At 39.1% G+C, this 18,073-nt stretch overlaps 1 protein-coding gene across 7 annotated transcripts in view; it reads right to left on the bottom strand.

The window, feature by feature from the left end:
• ARHGAP6 (Rho GTPase activating protein 6) overlaps positions 1-18,073 on the bottom strand; it is a 510,549-nt gene that overhangs the window by 149,333 nt on the left and 343,143 nt on the right. Inside the window, exon 1 of one of the 7 annotated variants that reach the window (XM_043895573.1) lies at positions 2,609-2,862. The exons of the other annotated variants lie outside the window; for them this stretch is intronic. Coding sequence (XP_043751508.1) covers positions 2,609-2,668 — 60 coding nt within the window. The 5' untranslated portion in view covers positions 2,669-2,862. Of the gene's footprint in view, positions 1-2,608; positions 2,863-18,073 lie in introns of those variants that run through there. 7 annotated transcript variants of the gene reach the window in all.

The raw sequence follows: 18,073 nt of genomic DNA, 5'->3' as shown, positions 1-18,073 counted from the left end.
AGGTGTTCAAACATTCAACTTGAAAAAGAAATTAGGTATTTCTTAAAACACAAACCCTGTCCCATGATTGATGAGTATCATTTAAAAGGTTAACTAATTTGTCATCTGCCCCTAGGATCCTAACTAAACCAATTTATATTGCTAAGAGCAAATATAAATTCAACTGATCAGAGTCATAAAGCTTATCTCCTCTTGCCACTTAATTTTTCCTGTCCATTTGACCTCCCAAGGATGTGATAAGGAGCTCGTTGTAAAGAAAGCTACAGAACTCTCAATCCAATAACTCCTCTGCAGTTGTGGTGAACCAGCACACATGGGGAGGAAAGCTCTGCAAATATGGGCAAGTATCCCCACTCCAGGGCAGCTTTGCCATGGCAACCAGGAGAGACTCATACATCCCGCCTGTGAGTGTGACCCTGAGCATGAACGGCCCTCACCCTTTCCTTGGCTCCAAAAGGTGGATTGAAAACAAACACACACAAGTCCAGACCTTATGGGAACTTGATTCATTCAGAGAAAGCTACAGTGGGAACTAAGGACATCTAGGAAATTCAGGCCTTGGCCCTGCATCATCTTGCTTTCCAGGAGGCGTACTGAAATCATACCCAACACGTATGGAGAGGCCATTTCAAGTGGCATTCTAAAGAATGGTCAGAATAGGAAGGTTGCTGACATATTCTTCTCAGGACATTAACTCAGAACTAATTGGCTGGCATACTTTCTCTACCCGGCACTTGATGTCCAGATTAAAATACATGGAAAGGTTCAGTATCTCAACGGCCTCCTGCATTGAAGCCTCCACAAATCCTAGCTATCGAGGTGGCATTCCCAACTGGCTCCCCCCACGGGGGTGTTGACTAGAGAAGGAAACGTTTGTGAATTTGCACAGTGACATGCAGAACAAACTCAGGCTCAGAAGGAAGATTCACAAAATCCAATGTTCGCCATGTCATGAGGAACTTGGGCTCAACCTGGTTTCCGCAAATACTCTGTTCTTAATCTGGAAATATCCACAAATGAGCAACTGCAAAAAAAATTTTTTTAATAGAAAAAAACAGTGATGGATTTTTAACCGTTTTTACTGAACACTGCTTAAATGCACAATTCCTATCAGTAGGATTTCCGAAGAGAGTTGGAAAACAAAAGGGGATTTACTGCCTGTGTGGCTCATTTTCCCACAGGTAGAAAAAAAACTGTGTCGGATGAACGGTGTTAGGTAGCTTGGAACCTGTAGTCACTGCAGCCTGAGTTGATTTCTGTTATTGCTGCTAATACTGTAAATAACCAGAATTGCAGTATTTAAGCCTTTGCCCTCTTTCAAAATGGATCATTCAACAGATTATAAATGACGGTGACTTAAGAAATAAATTTTCTCCAAAAGTAATTTGGTTTTTAACAAATTAAATAATTTTCATGTATTTACAATACTTTTAACAATATATAGATAGTGGCAATGTGCACACGATAGAGAGAGGAAGAACTCCATATATGAATTGAAGTAGATGGTCATGTAGTTTAAGGTAAGAGACTGCTGATCTGTAGGAAGGTCTGTGGCTTCACCTTCTTGGTGTTAAAAACATTCATCAAATAAGCTAATGTTTAATATGATGCCTTCTGTTCCTTTAGGAAGGATTCAAAGAAACCTTTACTTGTAGCTATATAAAATGAGCAAGTATCTAAGCTCTGTGAACACCTTTGGAATATTCTAAATTTTTAGGTCTTTCTATGAAATCATAAAAAGCTGGAACTACAAAAAGCAAGGTTTGTGCCAGAGGTTGCAAGCAGCAAAACCAAGGCTTTCTGCTTTTCTCCATCAGTCACCTGTCTTTGCCACATGCAAGAGTCAGACCACATTTTGTGGTTTCACATCAGTACCCGTTCTGCTTGTAAATGTCATAGAATCTTCATCCTCCATTGTACTGAAGGGAAGGGCAAGATTTGCCCTTTTCCCGAATTTTCATCATTTTATGGCATCCAAAGATCCAGACCCAAAGAGAAGCTCAAAAGCAAAGGTACTTAATCTCGGTTCTACCACAGACTAGCCAGGTGACCCTGCCATCATCAAATCCGTCCCCACATTCAGTTTCTCTGTTTCAGAAAAATATTGCAATCAAAGGCCACTAAGATGCATGCAACACTAACAATATAAGCCAATGTGCATTGTTAAAGTCAAATTGCATCCATTTTTAAATACTGAGAAAACAGCCAAAAGGAAAGGTGCCGAAGAAATGGCAGGTCCTTACTGAGATTTGCTTTAAGTGTTCAATAAAAATGAGTGTCTTGGCAATGATATGTAGTGTTCCAGTCAGCCTGGCTTGAAGGCTCTGAACCTTCTCCTAAAGCAACAGGCAGAGACATCTGAAGTGTCATTTGAACCATCTGAACTTTGAAGCTGAAAGAGACCCGGGTGCTGGCACCAGCTGAGTCAATCCCTCCAAAGTGACTGCTTCTCTCACCCTTTCCTGCTTGTGTCTACCTTCCCCCGTTGCAGCTCCAGGACTATTAGCCCATGAAGCCATCCACGATCTTACTGGCTTGGGTCCTGCTGCGCTTCAGGCAGGAGGCACAAACACAGACAGCCTGAAATGTACACACCACATCTTCTTACCTCTGCAGGGTCCTTACACCTCAGTAGCAGCAGCAGCTCCAGGCAGAACTGACCTCCCATCCTCCCCACGCAGAGCCCCTGGCCAGTGTGGGAACAGAGAAGGAGGCTGGAGACGGGGATACTGCTTGGGGAGCTGGAGGAGCCGGGCAGGCAGGCTCCCTGGCTGGAATGCGTAGCTAGAGGCCCTGGGAGGGAGAAGGCCTGGGGTCACTGTGATCCTCTGAGTCAGACACCCTGGGGAACTCTCAGCTCTGAAAGGCCTCCTTTGGCACACGAGGCAGAAAGGCACCGAGAACTTACTAGGGGGAAAGTTCTGAAAGTTATAAATCCGAGGTAAATGGTTACATGGGCGTATACCAGTTTAAAGTAAATGGTAGAGGTGCAATATGAATGCTGGAGGGGGCACATCATTTACATCATATGCTAATTCATCTATCTGATAAGGGACTTGGACCCAGAATATATAAAGAAATCTTACAGCCCAATCATAAAAAAACAAATAACCCAACTTTTAAATGGGCAAAGACTCTTAATAGACATTTCTCTGAAGGAAACATACAAATGGCCAATAAGGATATGAAAAGAAAGATGCTTGACAGCATTAGCCATCAGGGCAATACAAATCAAAATCATGATGAGACACTCCATTACACCCACTCGGATGGATACAAAGAACTGTTGGCAAGGATGTGGAGAAATTGGAGCTCTCACACAATGCTGGTCTGAATGTAAATGCTTTGGAAAACAGTTTTCAGTTTCTCAAAATGTTACATGTGAAGTTATCACATGACCCAACAATTCCACTCCTAACTATATGCCCAAGAGAAATGAAAATATTTATCCACACAAAAACTTGTACACAAAATGATTCACAGCAGCATTACTGATAATAGCCAAAAAATGGAAACAACCCAAATGTCCATCAACCAATGAATAAGCAAGCAAAATGTGACATACCTATACAATGGAATTACTCAGCCATAAAAAGGAAAGAACTGATACATGCTACAGTGTGGATGAACCTTGAAAACATTACACTGAATGAAAGAAGCTAACCATAATAGATGACATATTGTGTGATTCCAGTCCTATGACGTGCTCAGAAGAGGCAAATCTATAGAGTGGCAAGAGATTAGTGGTTGCCAGGGGCTGAGGCAGACGGGAGGACTGGGCGCAGCAATGACTAAGAGGCACAGGGTTTCTTTTGGGGCTGATGAAACTTTTAAAATTGATGGCGGTAGTCGTTGCAGAACTCTGACTATACTGTTAAATTATACCCGTTAAATGAGTGAATTGTAAGGTATGTGAATTAAACCTCAATAAAACTGTTTCATTAAAAAATGAAGTGTTAAAAAAAATGAAGTGCTAGCTCTTGCTTATTCCCATGCCAGAACCCTTCCCCAATTACCCTGGGCTCCTCTGAGATCACCATGACTTGGGCAGGTTCACCTATGTGGCTTGCCAGGGGCCATGGTGAGACAGGGCTTCTGTCAAGCATGAGCTGTGACTCCTGGCCCCTGGCAAATCGGGACCCTTCTCCTCAGCTTCCTTGCTGGGACACTTCTGATAAGACTTCTGCTCCAGCTTCGTGGTTTGGCCCCTCTCCGCCCTGACTCCTTCACTCCCTGGTGGTGACTCCCTTCCTAGCACACCCATGGTTCCCATTGGTGAGAGTCCTTCTGAACTTACACCTGCTCCAGTATCGCATGGAGCAACCCACCCTCTCCAAATACATGAGGCGTGACTTAAGCACAGTGGCCCCTGACAGCACAGTCACTTTTTCATAGCTGAAATTCAGTAGTTAACTGTTACTCTTCACCTTGTTTTTTTTCTTGAAGAAAAAGGAGCTATTTTTTTCAGTATTTTAAAAAATAATGAGTATTGCCTCTACATGCTCTTGTGCATTTTTACAATTATAAGTAAAAATGAAATTATCAGGTGATGCCAATGAAGCAAGCAATTCAATGAGGAGAAAATCACAGTGCTCACTGGGTTAAAGAGATTCAACATTCTTATATAATTTTATCATTCACAAAGAGAACTACATTAGAGTTACATTTTAGTTAATGATACTCATTATTATTATTATTTGTTTATTTCTATAGCCTTTATCTTTCCAAACTATTCTTGGGCACAATATGCCAGTGCCCAAGAACATTATTTTCTTCATGATAACTAGTTACACCCTGTCCCCTGCTCAAGATTTTGTTTGAATCAGAGCATTCTGATATCAGGACAAAAGTCTTAAGGGAAAGGTTCACGAGAGGCCCCAATTAACAATCATGTGTAGTGTTTGAAATTTATCACATTTTGGACCAATGTGTGATTTTTGCCTATTTGGATTTGTTGGAAATTTTTCAACCTTTAAAGGTCCTTAAAACTATTCATTTTTATGTAAATCAAAACTGCCATGAAGTCCCACCTCACATGGGTCAGAACGTCCATCATCAAAAAATGTACAAACGCTAAATGCTGGAGACGGTGTGGGGAAAAGAGAACCTTCCTACACTGCTGGTGGGAATGTAAGTTGGTGCAGGCACCATGGAGAACAGTATGGAGGTTCCTCAAAGAACTAAAAATAGAGTTGCATGTGATCCTGCAATCCCACTCCTGGGCATATATCCAGAGAAAATAATAATTTGAAAAGATGCATACACCCCAATGTTCACTGCAGCACTTTTTACAATATCCAAGACATAGAAACAAGCTAAATGTCCTTCTACAGATGAATGAGTAAATAAAATGTGGTGTATATATATAATGGAATACCGTCAGACATAAAAAATAATGAAATAATGCCATCTGCAGCAACATGAGTAGACCTAGAGATTGTCATACTAAGTGAAATAAGTCAAAAAGAGAAGAATAAATAACATACATTATCAGTTACAGGTGGAATCTAAAATATGACACAAATGAAGTTATCTTTGAAATGGACTCACAGACATAGAGAACAGACCTGTGGTTGCCAACGAGGAGGGATGGATTGGGAGTTTGGGATTAGTGAATGCAAGATAACAACAAGGTCCTACTGTATAGCACAGGGAACTCTATTCAATATTGTGTGATAAATCATAATGGAAAAGAATATGAAAAAGAATATATATATATGTATAACTGAGTCACTTTGCTCTAAAGCAGAAATTAAACTCATTGCAAATCAACTCTACTTCAGCAAAATAAATGTTTTAAAAAATTATTCATTTTTACAAGTTGGTACCACTGCCCTCTGAAGAACATCGGTGGAGGAGAAGGCTTTTCCATTTGAGGATAAGCAAGGTTGCAAATGAATGCTCACAATAGACCCCTTCTGTGTTAGTTCTGTGCCGAAATGTTCATACAGGCTTTTTCTCAAGCACATTTGAGTGCTGTGGGTAATAGATGTCATATAATAAAACTCAGAGGCACACGCTTATGTTACTTTTTAAGGAAAAAAAAGTGGGGGGGGGGGGTCAAAGGGTTTAACAATTTTATTCACTGGCTGATATTCAGCGACTCTGAAAATTTGGCCACTGCTCAGGTTTGTGAATTTCTATGGAAAACGAACTGTGTTTGGCAAGCTTGATGAAATATGAAGCTGATAAAAAAATGTTTCATGCTTTCTCAAGACCTTATGCCACTAACTGTGTGGGATTGGAAAAACTGTTCAAATGTCAATTTAAATGTCACTTTAAACACTGTAAATAAATGACTTTCTATACCCATATGAATTAATATAATTCTGTTGATTTCAGATCATAACTTGAACTGAAGTTTCTTTGAGTTTTAACTAGGAAATGTTTCATGGAGAACATGAACTTCAGAGTAGACAAGTTGAGCTCAGTTGAGTTCTATTCAGAATCCGAAATGTTCATGCAATGCATCATTTTACACTGTGGAGAAGTGACTGAAAACTCAATTGACACAAAGGTTGTTAGGAAGCAGGTCCTGAACTCAAAAAGAAAGGAGTAGGCCAAAAGAAATAAAACATTATTGGAACAGCCCAAATCATTATGTAAAAGAACACTGTGGTGAATTCCGTTGCAGAGTTCATGACTCGTGAACATTATCTCCAAACCAGTCATCTCTTGAGTTTTATAGAGTCGACTATCCAACTGCCTTCTTGACCTTCCATCTGGTATCTCAGGGTCATCTCAAACTTCACTTATCCAATGCTGAACTCTTGACTTTCCTTTCTGGCAAATGTCCTTGTACCTAAGCCTCCCACATCTTAAGAGGTGTTTGTAAAGCATTTATCTCAGTGCCTGGCATGCAGATCTGCTCAATAAAGGTTGATGACAATGATATTGATGATGATTGATAGTAATGAAGATGATTTGTATGCACCCAATTAGTTGAGCCAGAAACCAAATGGCTTTTCTTAATTCTTTTCTTCACTTCATGCCCCACATTTAATCTATTCCCAGTTTCTGTCAACTCTGCCTTCGAAAAAAAAAAAAAATCAGGAGACCAACCCCTCTCTCCAACTCTGCTATCATCATCCCACCTCCAGCCTCCATCATATTTCTCTTGAACAGCCTTCCAGCCAACCTAACCATGTCCACTCTTGCCCTTGCCCTTGTTCCTTCTTCCCAGAGGGGAAACCAGAATGATTTTCTTAAACAAAAACCTTCATTACCAAAACATACATGGTGCTTGAGTCTGGAAGATTCCTTGGAGAAGGGCATGGCAACCCACTCCAGTATTCTCATCTGGAGAATCCCATGGACAGGAGAGCCTGGCGGGCTATAGTTCATGGGGCCACAAAGAGCTGGACATGACTGAAATGACTTAGCATGCACCATATGGTGCTTATCATGTATTTATTAAATATGTTAAACATCCTAATGAAGTAGGTACTATTATTACTTCCATTTTACAGGTAAGGGATTGAGTAAGGAGGGCAAAGCCACAATTCACACTCAATCAGTCCGAGTCCAGAGCTGGGCTTTCAACTGCTACACAAAATATCATTCCATACTCAAGCTTTTAAAAAATAACAAACAAGCAAAGCCTGTCAATTTACTTCACTTAGAATACAGTCCATCTGCACAGGACTGCCCTGAGCAAAATGGTCTGGGCTGACTTCCTCAGCCAGCCCATCTTTCCTCTTTCTTTCCTCCTGTTGTCCTGACCCTCATAAACAAGACGAGCTGGGTACTGCACAGGGCTTTCTACCCGTGCTGTTGTTCCCTGCGCCTGAACTGTTCTTCCCAGGAATTTTCATAGGCCTGCCTCCTCCTTCTTTATTCTTTAATCCCACTCCCTTGCTAAAGGCTCCTCTGACCTTCTCAATCTGAAATCAATGTTCTCTGGTTTCTTGATCTCAACATTCCGTTGATTTTCTTCTCAGCACTTATCTCAGCTTGTAATTGCTTTCATATGCTTGTCCATTTGTCTATTGACTGTCTCTCCCATTGGTCTGGAGGCTTCACAAGGATAATATTGTTCATGACTGTATTTCCACCACTGAGCATATTGCCCTGCACATAGTGGGTGCTGAGAAATTTGATAAAAGATTGGATGAAGACAAGAAGGCTTTGGTAATATGAAATATCCACTTAGACCACTGGTTCTCCAAGTGTGACTGGAATCACCTACGAATGCTTTTTTCAAATCAGAGTAGAGCCCCAGGACTGTTCTTTTAAGCACTTACTTTTAAGGCCTATCACAGTCTTGTAAAGAATTTTTATAATTTTGATTTTGACATGATTTGGCAGTGAGTACTCATAGAATTCTTGTTTGGCTGTTATTTTTAAGTGATCATTGTATGTTTTCAGGAATACTTGCTAGGAGAGAAAAATGTACATTATAAATCGCTTTTACATGTGATAAGATTGTTAAAAATACTGACGGTGAAATTGATATACTACATTTTTAGGTAAGAAATTACATTATTACCTTGGGAGCCAATAATTTCCTTTTCAGCTTGGAGGTTTGTGGGGGTTCCTGGAGAGCTTGAGGTTCCCAGGCCCCATAATCAGATAATGGTGTGTAATGGACAAAATGGACCTGCTGAAGTCAGCCCTGAATCAACCACAACAGGATTACTGCCCAGGAATCTGCATTTTAAGAAATTTTTCAGGAAATTCCTATGCAAATAAAATTTGAAAGCTATTTTTTTTCTTTGTCTAGACTTATGTGTATTGTTTTAGAAAAATATACAACAGAAAGCAGTGCCCACTCTTTAAATCTGTGGTTTAATTATGAGAAATCCAAGATAATGTTTCACATAAAGGAAAAACATACACTACTAATTGATGTCAAGCTCATTACGTGTTGGGAAATGCAGATTATCAATAGTTTTTTCAGGAAAATGAATCACCTTTGTTAAATATCTTTTGTGAGCCTACAGGTCCACAGGGGATGAAAGGGACTGGCATTTCTCACCTGGAGGGGAAGGATGAATCATTTGGCCAGATAGAATAGGAAGGTAAGTGTCTCAGACCACAACTTGACTATGTTTTAGGCTATAAGTGGATAGTGTTAAGAACATTAAAATTGTAAGCAGAAGGGCTTCCCTGGTGGTCCAGCAGTTAAGAGTCTTGCCTTGCCAATGCAGGGGACATGGGTTCAGTCCTTGGACTGGGAAGATTCCACATGCTGCAGGGCAACTAAGCCCAGTGCTCCACAGCTACTGAGCCCCCGCACCTAGACCCCATGCTGGAGATGCTGGAGATGAGTTCCTGCCTGGTCCACCGTGACCTTCCTCTCTTCACATGGCCCTTCCCTGCTCAAAATCCTTCCACTGTTCTTCAGTCAACTGAGATCTTTCAGCACAAGACCCTAGGCTTTCCATGAAAGTGAAGTGAAGTCGCTCAGTCGTGTCCGACTCTTTGCGACCCTGTGGACTGTAGTCTACCAGGCTCCTCTGTCCATGGGATTCTCCAGGCAAGGATACTGGAGTGGGTTGCCATTTCCTTCTCCATGACCTGACCCTAGTTCAGGCTTCCGAATCCTCTTGCCCTTCTTCCCAGCAAAGCCTGTGCTCCGGCTCAACAGAACTGGTCACTCTCCTGCTTTGCAGATTCTCTCTTTGCTTTTCTCATTTGCCTTCTCCAGGGTTCTCTTGACCCTCATATTTCCCATTAAATATCCCATCTGTTATTACTCCCTAGTTTATGTAGCCAAGCAGGACTTTTCTTTCTGAATTCCCTGACTGCTTCAACTGCTTCCCAACCTCCCTATGGTTTTCCCCAGCTAAGTCGATCTAAGTTCATCCCTCCAGTGACCCAGGCAAAAAACCTTGTCTTCCTATCACCTCTGACTCCATATTGTACCCCACAGCCAATCTGTTAGTCAATCTCACTGTCACTATGTTCAAAACACGGTAGAATCTGACCTTTTCTCATTGTTTCCACTGCTCCACTCTGGTCCAAGCTAAAATCATCTCTCACCTCGATTAATAATACAAATTTCTAAATGATTCAGCATAGAAAGTGGTTCTGCAAACCCTCCCTAAAATACTCATTTCTCATTCCTCCTCACTGAAGATAATTTTCCCTGAGAAAGTCTTCAGATTGTTAGTGAGTCACTTCCAGTCTTATCTTTTTCTAGAAAGGTATTGATGCAGATGACCCAGAAAAAAAATAGGGGTGCAGAAGAGCTCTCCCAAATCCCACAGTGGGGACTTGGATTGCTACAGAGAGTGGTTATTCTTTGGCAGTTCACAGGATTCTTAACGAGACCTGAATTACCCTTTTTTGCTCAGACCAAAATAGTACTGCTCCACGAAGTATGTTTTTTCTTCATGTGGACACAGTGTGTAGAGTGGGCATTCGCATATATGTAAGGGCCAGATGAGCTGATCTTGGTAATATCACCCTTCCGGCCCATAACTGATCCTGGAACCCAGATGAAAGCACGTGAAGGAAAGGTGTCTGGAGGCCTCTGCAAAATCTTGCTTTGACTGTTAGCGAGAGACACAGGAAGACGGAAACATTTTCTTCCCCTCTGTCAGGGTTTCTCAACCTCAGCACTGTTGACAGTTGCGGTCATCTGTCATGGGGACTGCCCTGTGTGTGAACGATGCTTAGCAGCAACACTAGCCTCCACCCACTGGATGCCAGTAGCATCTCTTCAGTTGTTAGAATCAACAACGTCTCCAGACATTGTCTCCTGGGGATGGATTACCCCAAGTTGGGAACCACTGCCCTAAACATTGTCAGATTTATCCCCAGACTTCCACAGGTTCTCTCAATAAGAGCTTAGAGATATTTAGTCAATCAGTCAGTGGCTCAGTCGTGTCCGACTCTTTGCGACCCCAACGACTATAGACTGCCAGGCTCCTCTGTCCATGGGATTCTCCAGGCAAGAAGACTGGACTGGGTAGCCATTCCCTTTTCCAAGGGACCTTCTCAACCCAGGGATCAAACCCAGGTCTTCTGTATTGCAGGCAGATTCTTTACAGTCTGGGCCACCAGAGAAGCTATAGAGATGCTTAGAGAAACAAAAGTCAAGAGAATTGCAGGAAAAAGACCAGAGTCACTGAATGAAACCTGTCATACTTGTGAAATTTTGGGTGACACAAGCCTCTACAATTCCTAATTATTTAAGCTGGTTTAAGTGGGTTTTCCTATTATTATCAGCGAGGAGCATCAAACTGATCCAAGGTCCACCATCACAGTTCACAGCACATTGCTTTATTCCAGGGCATCCTACAGCTTGGATAAATAAGCCAAGTCCCAGCTTGGGGCACAATTCCATGGGTTCAGCTTTATGTTTAGGACAGAAATAAAATGGCTCATTTTCCCATTTGTTAATTACTGCTTATCCACATTTGTTATGGAATTGTATAATTTCAAAGCAGGAAGTGACTTTAGGGAAGGAGAATTAAGCTAAAACCAACGTCTATGTTTATCTTCAAAGGAAGGCTTTCCAAAGAGGATTAAGCCATGTGCCTGCAAATATCAGGAAAAGAGCCATTATCCACTTCAAAACACTTCCTGAACATGACGAGTCACCATCCATCTTGCGTAAAAAGCAAAGGGAGACATTTTCTTATGGTCACATACGCTTAAATATTCCTTCTCCTTAAATAGGAATTCTGCATGGTTTCAATGACTAAATCAATTATTTATTTACAGTGAACTTCCTGTCATTTCTGTGTGCAGATCTGTCATTTAATTTCACCATCTATTTTTTTAAATCTGAAAACTGATGCACAAACTAGAGCTGGCATAAATAACAGACTATTCCATTTGAGGTATAGTGAGGAGGAGGAGAAGATAAAAAATTGTAATCCATTTCTTATCACTTTTATTTTTATGTACTATTAGTTTGCATTATTGTTGCTTATTATAAAAGCAATGCAAGCTTACAATTATAAAATCAGAAATATAAAAAATAAACAAAAGTAATAATATTTAATAATCCATAATCCAAGAATCACTGATTATATTTTAGTGAATATTCTCCCAAATATTTTTCTTGCATATTGAGATATTTCTTCCCAAAGAGTATCATACTATTTTGAAATCTACTTTAAGGTATTTTAAAACTTTCTTTTTATTAGATGTTTAAGTTGTTCCTAACATGTCCCCATTGTAAACAGTGCTTCATATGAATGGCTGGTTGAAAATGAGTTATACATGCTCAAAAATAAAAATGCAAGAGTAAAACACAAAACAAAAAAATTCTACAAAATGGACCCAATATCACTGGCATCAGAGTTCCGCTACCATTCACTTGTACATCCAATCACAGAAAGCAGCCTCAAAGAGGACAAACGAGAAAGAAGAGAAAACCAGCTTTGCAGCAAAGGAAACTACCCCTGTGACAGATGTGGTAGGACAAACACTAAATGAACCTAATGGAGAAACATGTCACAAATGAGTCCCAAGCAGAGTTTCTCAGTTTGTAAGTCATAAAGTCATTACCTAGGGTAAAAAAAAAAAAAAAAAGGCTGTCTTCAATCATATAATTGTGAAAAATAACTAGCTTGCTCCTTAAAATCCCATGATGGCAATTCCAAATATCTAGATTTGCATATGTATCCACATGTCTATATTTATTTATATTTGTATGCATTTATATCTATATTTGTATTAATATCTGTATTGATGCCTATTACCTACGTCTATATCTATAAACATACCTGTAACTGTACCTGTATATCCATCCACCCATCCATCCGCTGCCCATCTACATACCAGTGGTTCTCAGACTTGAATGTGCGTCAGATTCCCCTGGAGGGCTTCTTGTTAAAACCAAGGTTCCTCTATCCTGTCCCCAGCTTCTGATTCAGCATGTCTTTGACACAATCTAAGAATCTGCATTTCTAGTAAGTTCCCAGGTGATGCAATGCTGCTGGTGTGAAGCCTACACTTTGAGAAGCCCTGCCTATACTTTATCTCTCACTACCAATCTATATTTTAGTGAACATATGGTTATCCCCACATGCTTGAATTTCATTATCATAAATTGTTAATAAAAACCCCAGTGTTACATACTATACAAAACAGATATTATGGTGCTTTCAAATTCTTTCCACTTAATTCAGTAAAAAATTATAATATATAAAAATTATCACCATGTACCTTCTTCCTCCCGGGAGAAAAGTTAAATTGTGGTACATTTCTTGCTTTTACTTGGTTTTCACTGCCTTTGGCTTTTAACTTGATGTATTTACATCTTAACGATTCAGATTTATTTTCCAAACAGTGAGATGAAACAGGGACGACGCAAAGGCAGCTTCATTTTGAAATTGGCCAAGCTCTTGTAAACAACCTCTTGACAGAGCAATTTATAATTCTCTAAACAGTTAGGGAAAATATCACACAGAAAAGCAGATGTTATTCTCCTAACTTCTCTCTCTCTTTTTCTTTTTCGGTCTACAGTACCGAACCAACCATATTACCCTGAGTAAATTTTGGCTTTGCTGGATGTCAACCATGTTAGCCATACTCAAGATGTGGTTCAAAGAGCAAAGCTTCTCAGACAGTTCTGTGGCCTGCTTCCTCATGTTCATTTGACAGCGCTTGATTCAGGGGTTGTGTTGGCTCATGTTTGCAGCATGCAATGGGAACACAGTTGCCCAAATGCCAACTTTAACCTAAATAAAAGCTAGGCCTGCATTTCTTCAGGGTTAAGTTAAAGAATATGGGCTGTGCTGTCTCAGACCCCAGAGGGTACCAATTAGTGGGAGGCAAGATGTATACACAAGGAAATGTAATTGGTGACTTTAACGGGTAAACAATTGCAGGATTGAGAAAAAGAAAGTCACTTTGCTCTGGTGCAGTTGAGAAAAACCTCATATTCCATTTGTTCAAATCCTTGAGAAACAAACATTATTTCTCCAGAAAGTGAAATGCAGATATTGAAAAAGGAGGCAAATTTTTACAGAAGAGGTCAAAGCAAAGACTGTCTGAAGGAGGAGTTAAGGTGTGACAAGAGAGGAAATAATCCCAAGAATGATGAATGCCACTACTGAAATGATTATAAATTACAGGCCACCTACAACCTATCCTGAATGTCTTTCATGGTGGGAGAACAGGATAGATGGAAGAATGGGGGGAAAAAACTTGTGCCCTAATGGAGAAAAAGGAAGATGTGTGCTTTGACCAGTTCAGAGAAAGTCTCTTTTTCCACCTCAGTATATCTGTAGATCGACAGATGTGTGTGCATGTACACACTCACATCAAACTTTATGGAATAATTCCAATTTAGCTGTAAGATCCTCTCATTCCCATTAAGCATTCAAAATGCCCCTAATTGCAAATGTTTCAGCAAATAGCTGCTGAAACAATGATACAGTCAGCAATCATTGTTTAAACTCAACATTAAAAAAAACTAAGATCATGGCATCTGGTCCCATTGCTTCATGGCAAATAGATGGGGAAACAATGGAAACTGTGAGAGACTTTATTTTCTTGGGCTCCAAAATCACTGCAGATGGTGACTGCAGCCATGAAATTAAAAGACGCTTGCTATTCGGAAGAAAAGCTATGACAAACCTAGACGGCATACTAAAAAGCAGACACATTACTTTGCCGACAAATGTCCATCTAGTCAAAGCTATGGTTTTTCCAGTAGTCATGTATGGATGTGAGAGTTGGACCACAAAGAAAGCTGAGTGCCGAAGAATTGATGCTTTTAAACTGTGGTGTTAGAAAAGATGCCTAAGAGTCCCTTGGACTGCAAGGAGATCAAACCAGTCCATCCTAAAGGAAATCAGTCCTGATTATTCATTGGAAGGACTGATGCTGAAGATGAAGCTACAATACTTAGCCTACCTGATGCAAAGAACTGGACTTATTGGAAAAGACCCTGATGCTGGGCAAGATTGAAAGCAGAAGAAGGGGACGACAGAGGATGAGATGGTTGGATGGCATCACCGACTCGATTGACATGAGTCTGAGCAAGTTCTGGGAGTTGGTGATAGACAGGGAAGCCTGGTGTGCTGCAGTCCATGGGGTCACAAAGAGTCGGACAAGACTGAGTAACTGAACTGAGTCAACAATACTGAAGTAAAATTGCCACTTAAAAAATGTCAAAAAGAAATTACTCATAGGCTGTAATAATACAAATATCTGCATTTTAACATTTACAGCTGTATATGTGTTAGGTTGTGATTTTTGTGTTAAAGACATGCCCAATATAAAAAGATAATTTATTGCAAATTGTGAAGATAATTTATTGGAAGCATTACAATAGTAGAAATGGTGACTATAAGAGTTTTCATATGCAACAGTTGGCCTATAGTTTTAATTTGTTTGATTAGGCACAAATTGAGTTGCAAAATGCTATTTTGAAGTAAAAATTAGTACAAAAGGTGCAGTAAGTAAACATTTTCCAAAGTGAGTATCTTTTCTAAAGATGTGTAATCTTTAAAGAATAGTCTCTATGCTACTCACAAGGAACTTCTTAATACAGTGAATGCATGCATGAATAGAAGAATACATTTTAAAAAATCTGTTGGTTCTCAGATCTTAGCTCCCAGAACTTCAACAGATATCTCACACACACACACACACACACACACACACACACACACACACACACTCATTTTCAAATTGAATGTAATCCTATTTTTAAAAAAATTGTGCCAAAAGAAGTTATAACTACCCATCACACCAAAAGATGCACAGTTTGGCTATAGCCATTATAGCAGCTTCCACAATGTTCAAATTAAGATTTTTAAAGCACAATAACACACAAAGCAGTTATCAAAACATGTTTGCTTCAGAAATTCAAAAACACTTGTCACAGGAATTGAGTGAAACTTTTTATTCCCGTAGTTAATATAAACTGACCACAAATATCAAAGCTGCTGGTATCTTAGCGGGAAATCCTTATGAAGGAATTGCAGTTAAAATGATAGCTCTAGAAAATGAGATAAGTGACCAACTAAGGAATTATCTTTTCTTTGTACTGTGATGAGACATACATGAGTAAAACAGCTGGCATCCTCAGTGAAACACTAATGTCAACTTTAGAGATGCAAAACGTCCCAGGTCTGAGGAGCATCTCAAAAAACTGTTGCAGAAAAAGGAAAATGTTTTAGTGAATCATCTCCTGTACAGAGTTTCTCAACCTTGGTATTCCTGACATTTGAGGCCAGGTCATTCTTTGTCATGGGAGGCTGTCCTGGACATTGAAGGATGTTAAACAGCACCCCTGGTCTCCACTCCCTAGATGCCAGAAGCCAACCACCACCTCCCAATTCTGACAACAAAAATGTCTCCAGACACTGCAAAAGTGTCTTGGGGTGGGAGTGAGGGAATTCTTCCAGTTAAAAGCATTGACAGCACACATTTATATAAACTTGCTTGATCAATTGTAGTAAATATTATAAAACTGTTCAAAAGTTTATATTCATACAGAACTCATTTTGTTAATTTTGCCAAAGTGTTGTATACAAATTTTTGTATTTCATCACAACAGATTGACAAATCTGGAGTGACTGCTTTTTAGACATAGACATTATTAAAATCCACTAAAATACTTCTGATTATTAAGAAAATTCTAAAGATTCTCATCCAGAATTTGTAATTTGAGGCTTAAACCGAAACATTATCAATGTTTCCCATAATGCTCTCTCCAGAATGGAAGCACAGATTGTGTTATCATCGGAAACTACATGGGAATGATGTTGCTTATGTTATACTTTAAATGAAGGAAAACAATCTGTTTCTCCTATTTGGACAGAGTCTCAGAGTAATATTACTGAAATTACCTTAAAATTCTAAAATTTTTACATTAGTTATCACATATAGATAAATATTGATAATTTGTATTAATTACTCAGGAATCAGCTGGCAAAAACCCTCCATAGGGAGATTATTTCAGAAATAGTCAATTGCAATAACCATTTAAGTGAGATTTTACCCTTAAAATTTGTCTTAGTAGCGCTTGCTAGTAAAATGAACAAAGAAAAAGTATGCAGGTCAAAGGTGGTTGACTCTACTCAGTTTTTTAATCTGAGGAATTAATTTTCCAAATAAGGAAAATGGCAAATTTTCTTAGCCAAATTTATTTAAAAATATGTGACTACATTACTTAATGATAATAGATAATAGATTAAAATACTTATCAACAACTATGAAAATTATGATTTATTCACTGACATTGCAGACAAATTATTCAAATTTGACAAGAAATGTCAGGAAATTTTAAGAATAATTATTGAGCAAGTCAAGTGAGGACAAACTGCCCACTTCAATAATAAGACAAAATATGAACGGTCTTATTATTTTCTAAATTGTTTATTTCTTTCTCATTTCTTTTTATAATTTTCTGAGAAAGATGATTCATTTATCACTAAGTGTAATCATATTATCATATCACCAGAAGAAATTTCATATAATTAAATGCATATCAGAATAAAATATTTGTTAGTCTATACAATAAATTATTGGTTCAGAAAATACTGTCACTCTGTTATTCACATTCCCACACAAATAAACATCTCAGACCTAAATTTGCATTTTGCAATTATTTGACATTTATTATTGAAATTATAAAAACTGAAATTATAAGAGTCTAAAATAGATTTCATTTGAAAAAGGAAAACATCCCAGATCAAACTTCTTTAAAAAAAATACAGTTCTATTTTTCTTGCTAGATTAGTAGTTCTCAACTAGAGTGACTTTCCACCTTAGAGGATATTTGGGGATATAAGGAGGCATTTCTGGGTATCACAACAAGGGGAGGTACAGTACCACTGGCATTTAGAGGGTAGAGATCAGAGATGCTGCTAACATCCCACAATGTATAGGACAGCCCTTCATTAAAAAAAAAAAAATCTGGTCCCAAAGATAATAGTGCGGAGGCTGAGAAACTTTGCTCTAGATGAAAGTATTTCTTGGTTTAATTTGTGTAACAAAGCAAGAATCACCCAATTCAAATATGATGAGAATCCCTTATTGGAGAGTCTGTTATTACCAAAGACAGTTTTCTTCCTCCATGGAAGGCAGAAATTTAACTACCCTTCTTGCTATTGTTGGCATCTTTGGGAACAGGAAACAAAATGGAAAATTGAAGGGA

The sequence above is a fragment of the Cervus elaphus genome, chromosome X (assembly GCF_910594005.1).
Source record: "Cervus elaphus chromosome X, mCerEla1.1, whole genome shotgun sequence".
NCBI classification, from domain to species: Eukaryota; Metazoa; Chordata; class Mammalia; order Artiodactyla; family Cervidae; genus Cervus; species Cervus elaphus.
The sequence above is the reverse complement of the archived record's forward strand: the minus strand, read 5'-3'. Positions and strand labels throughout refer to the sequence as shown.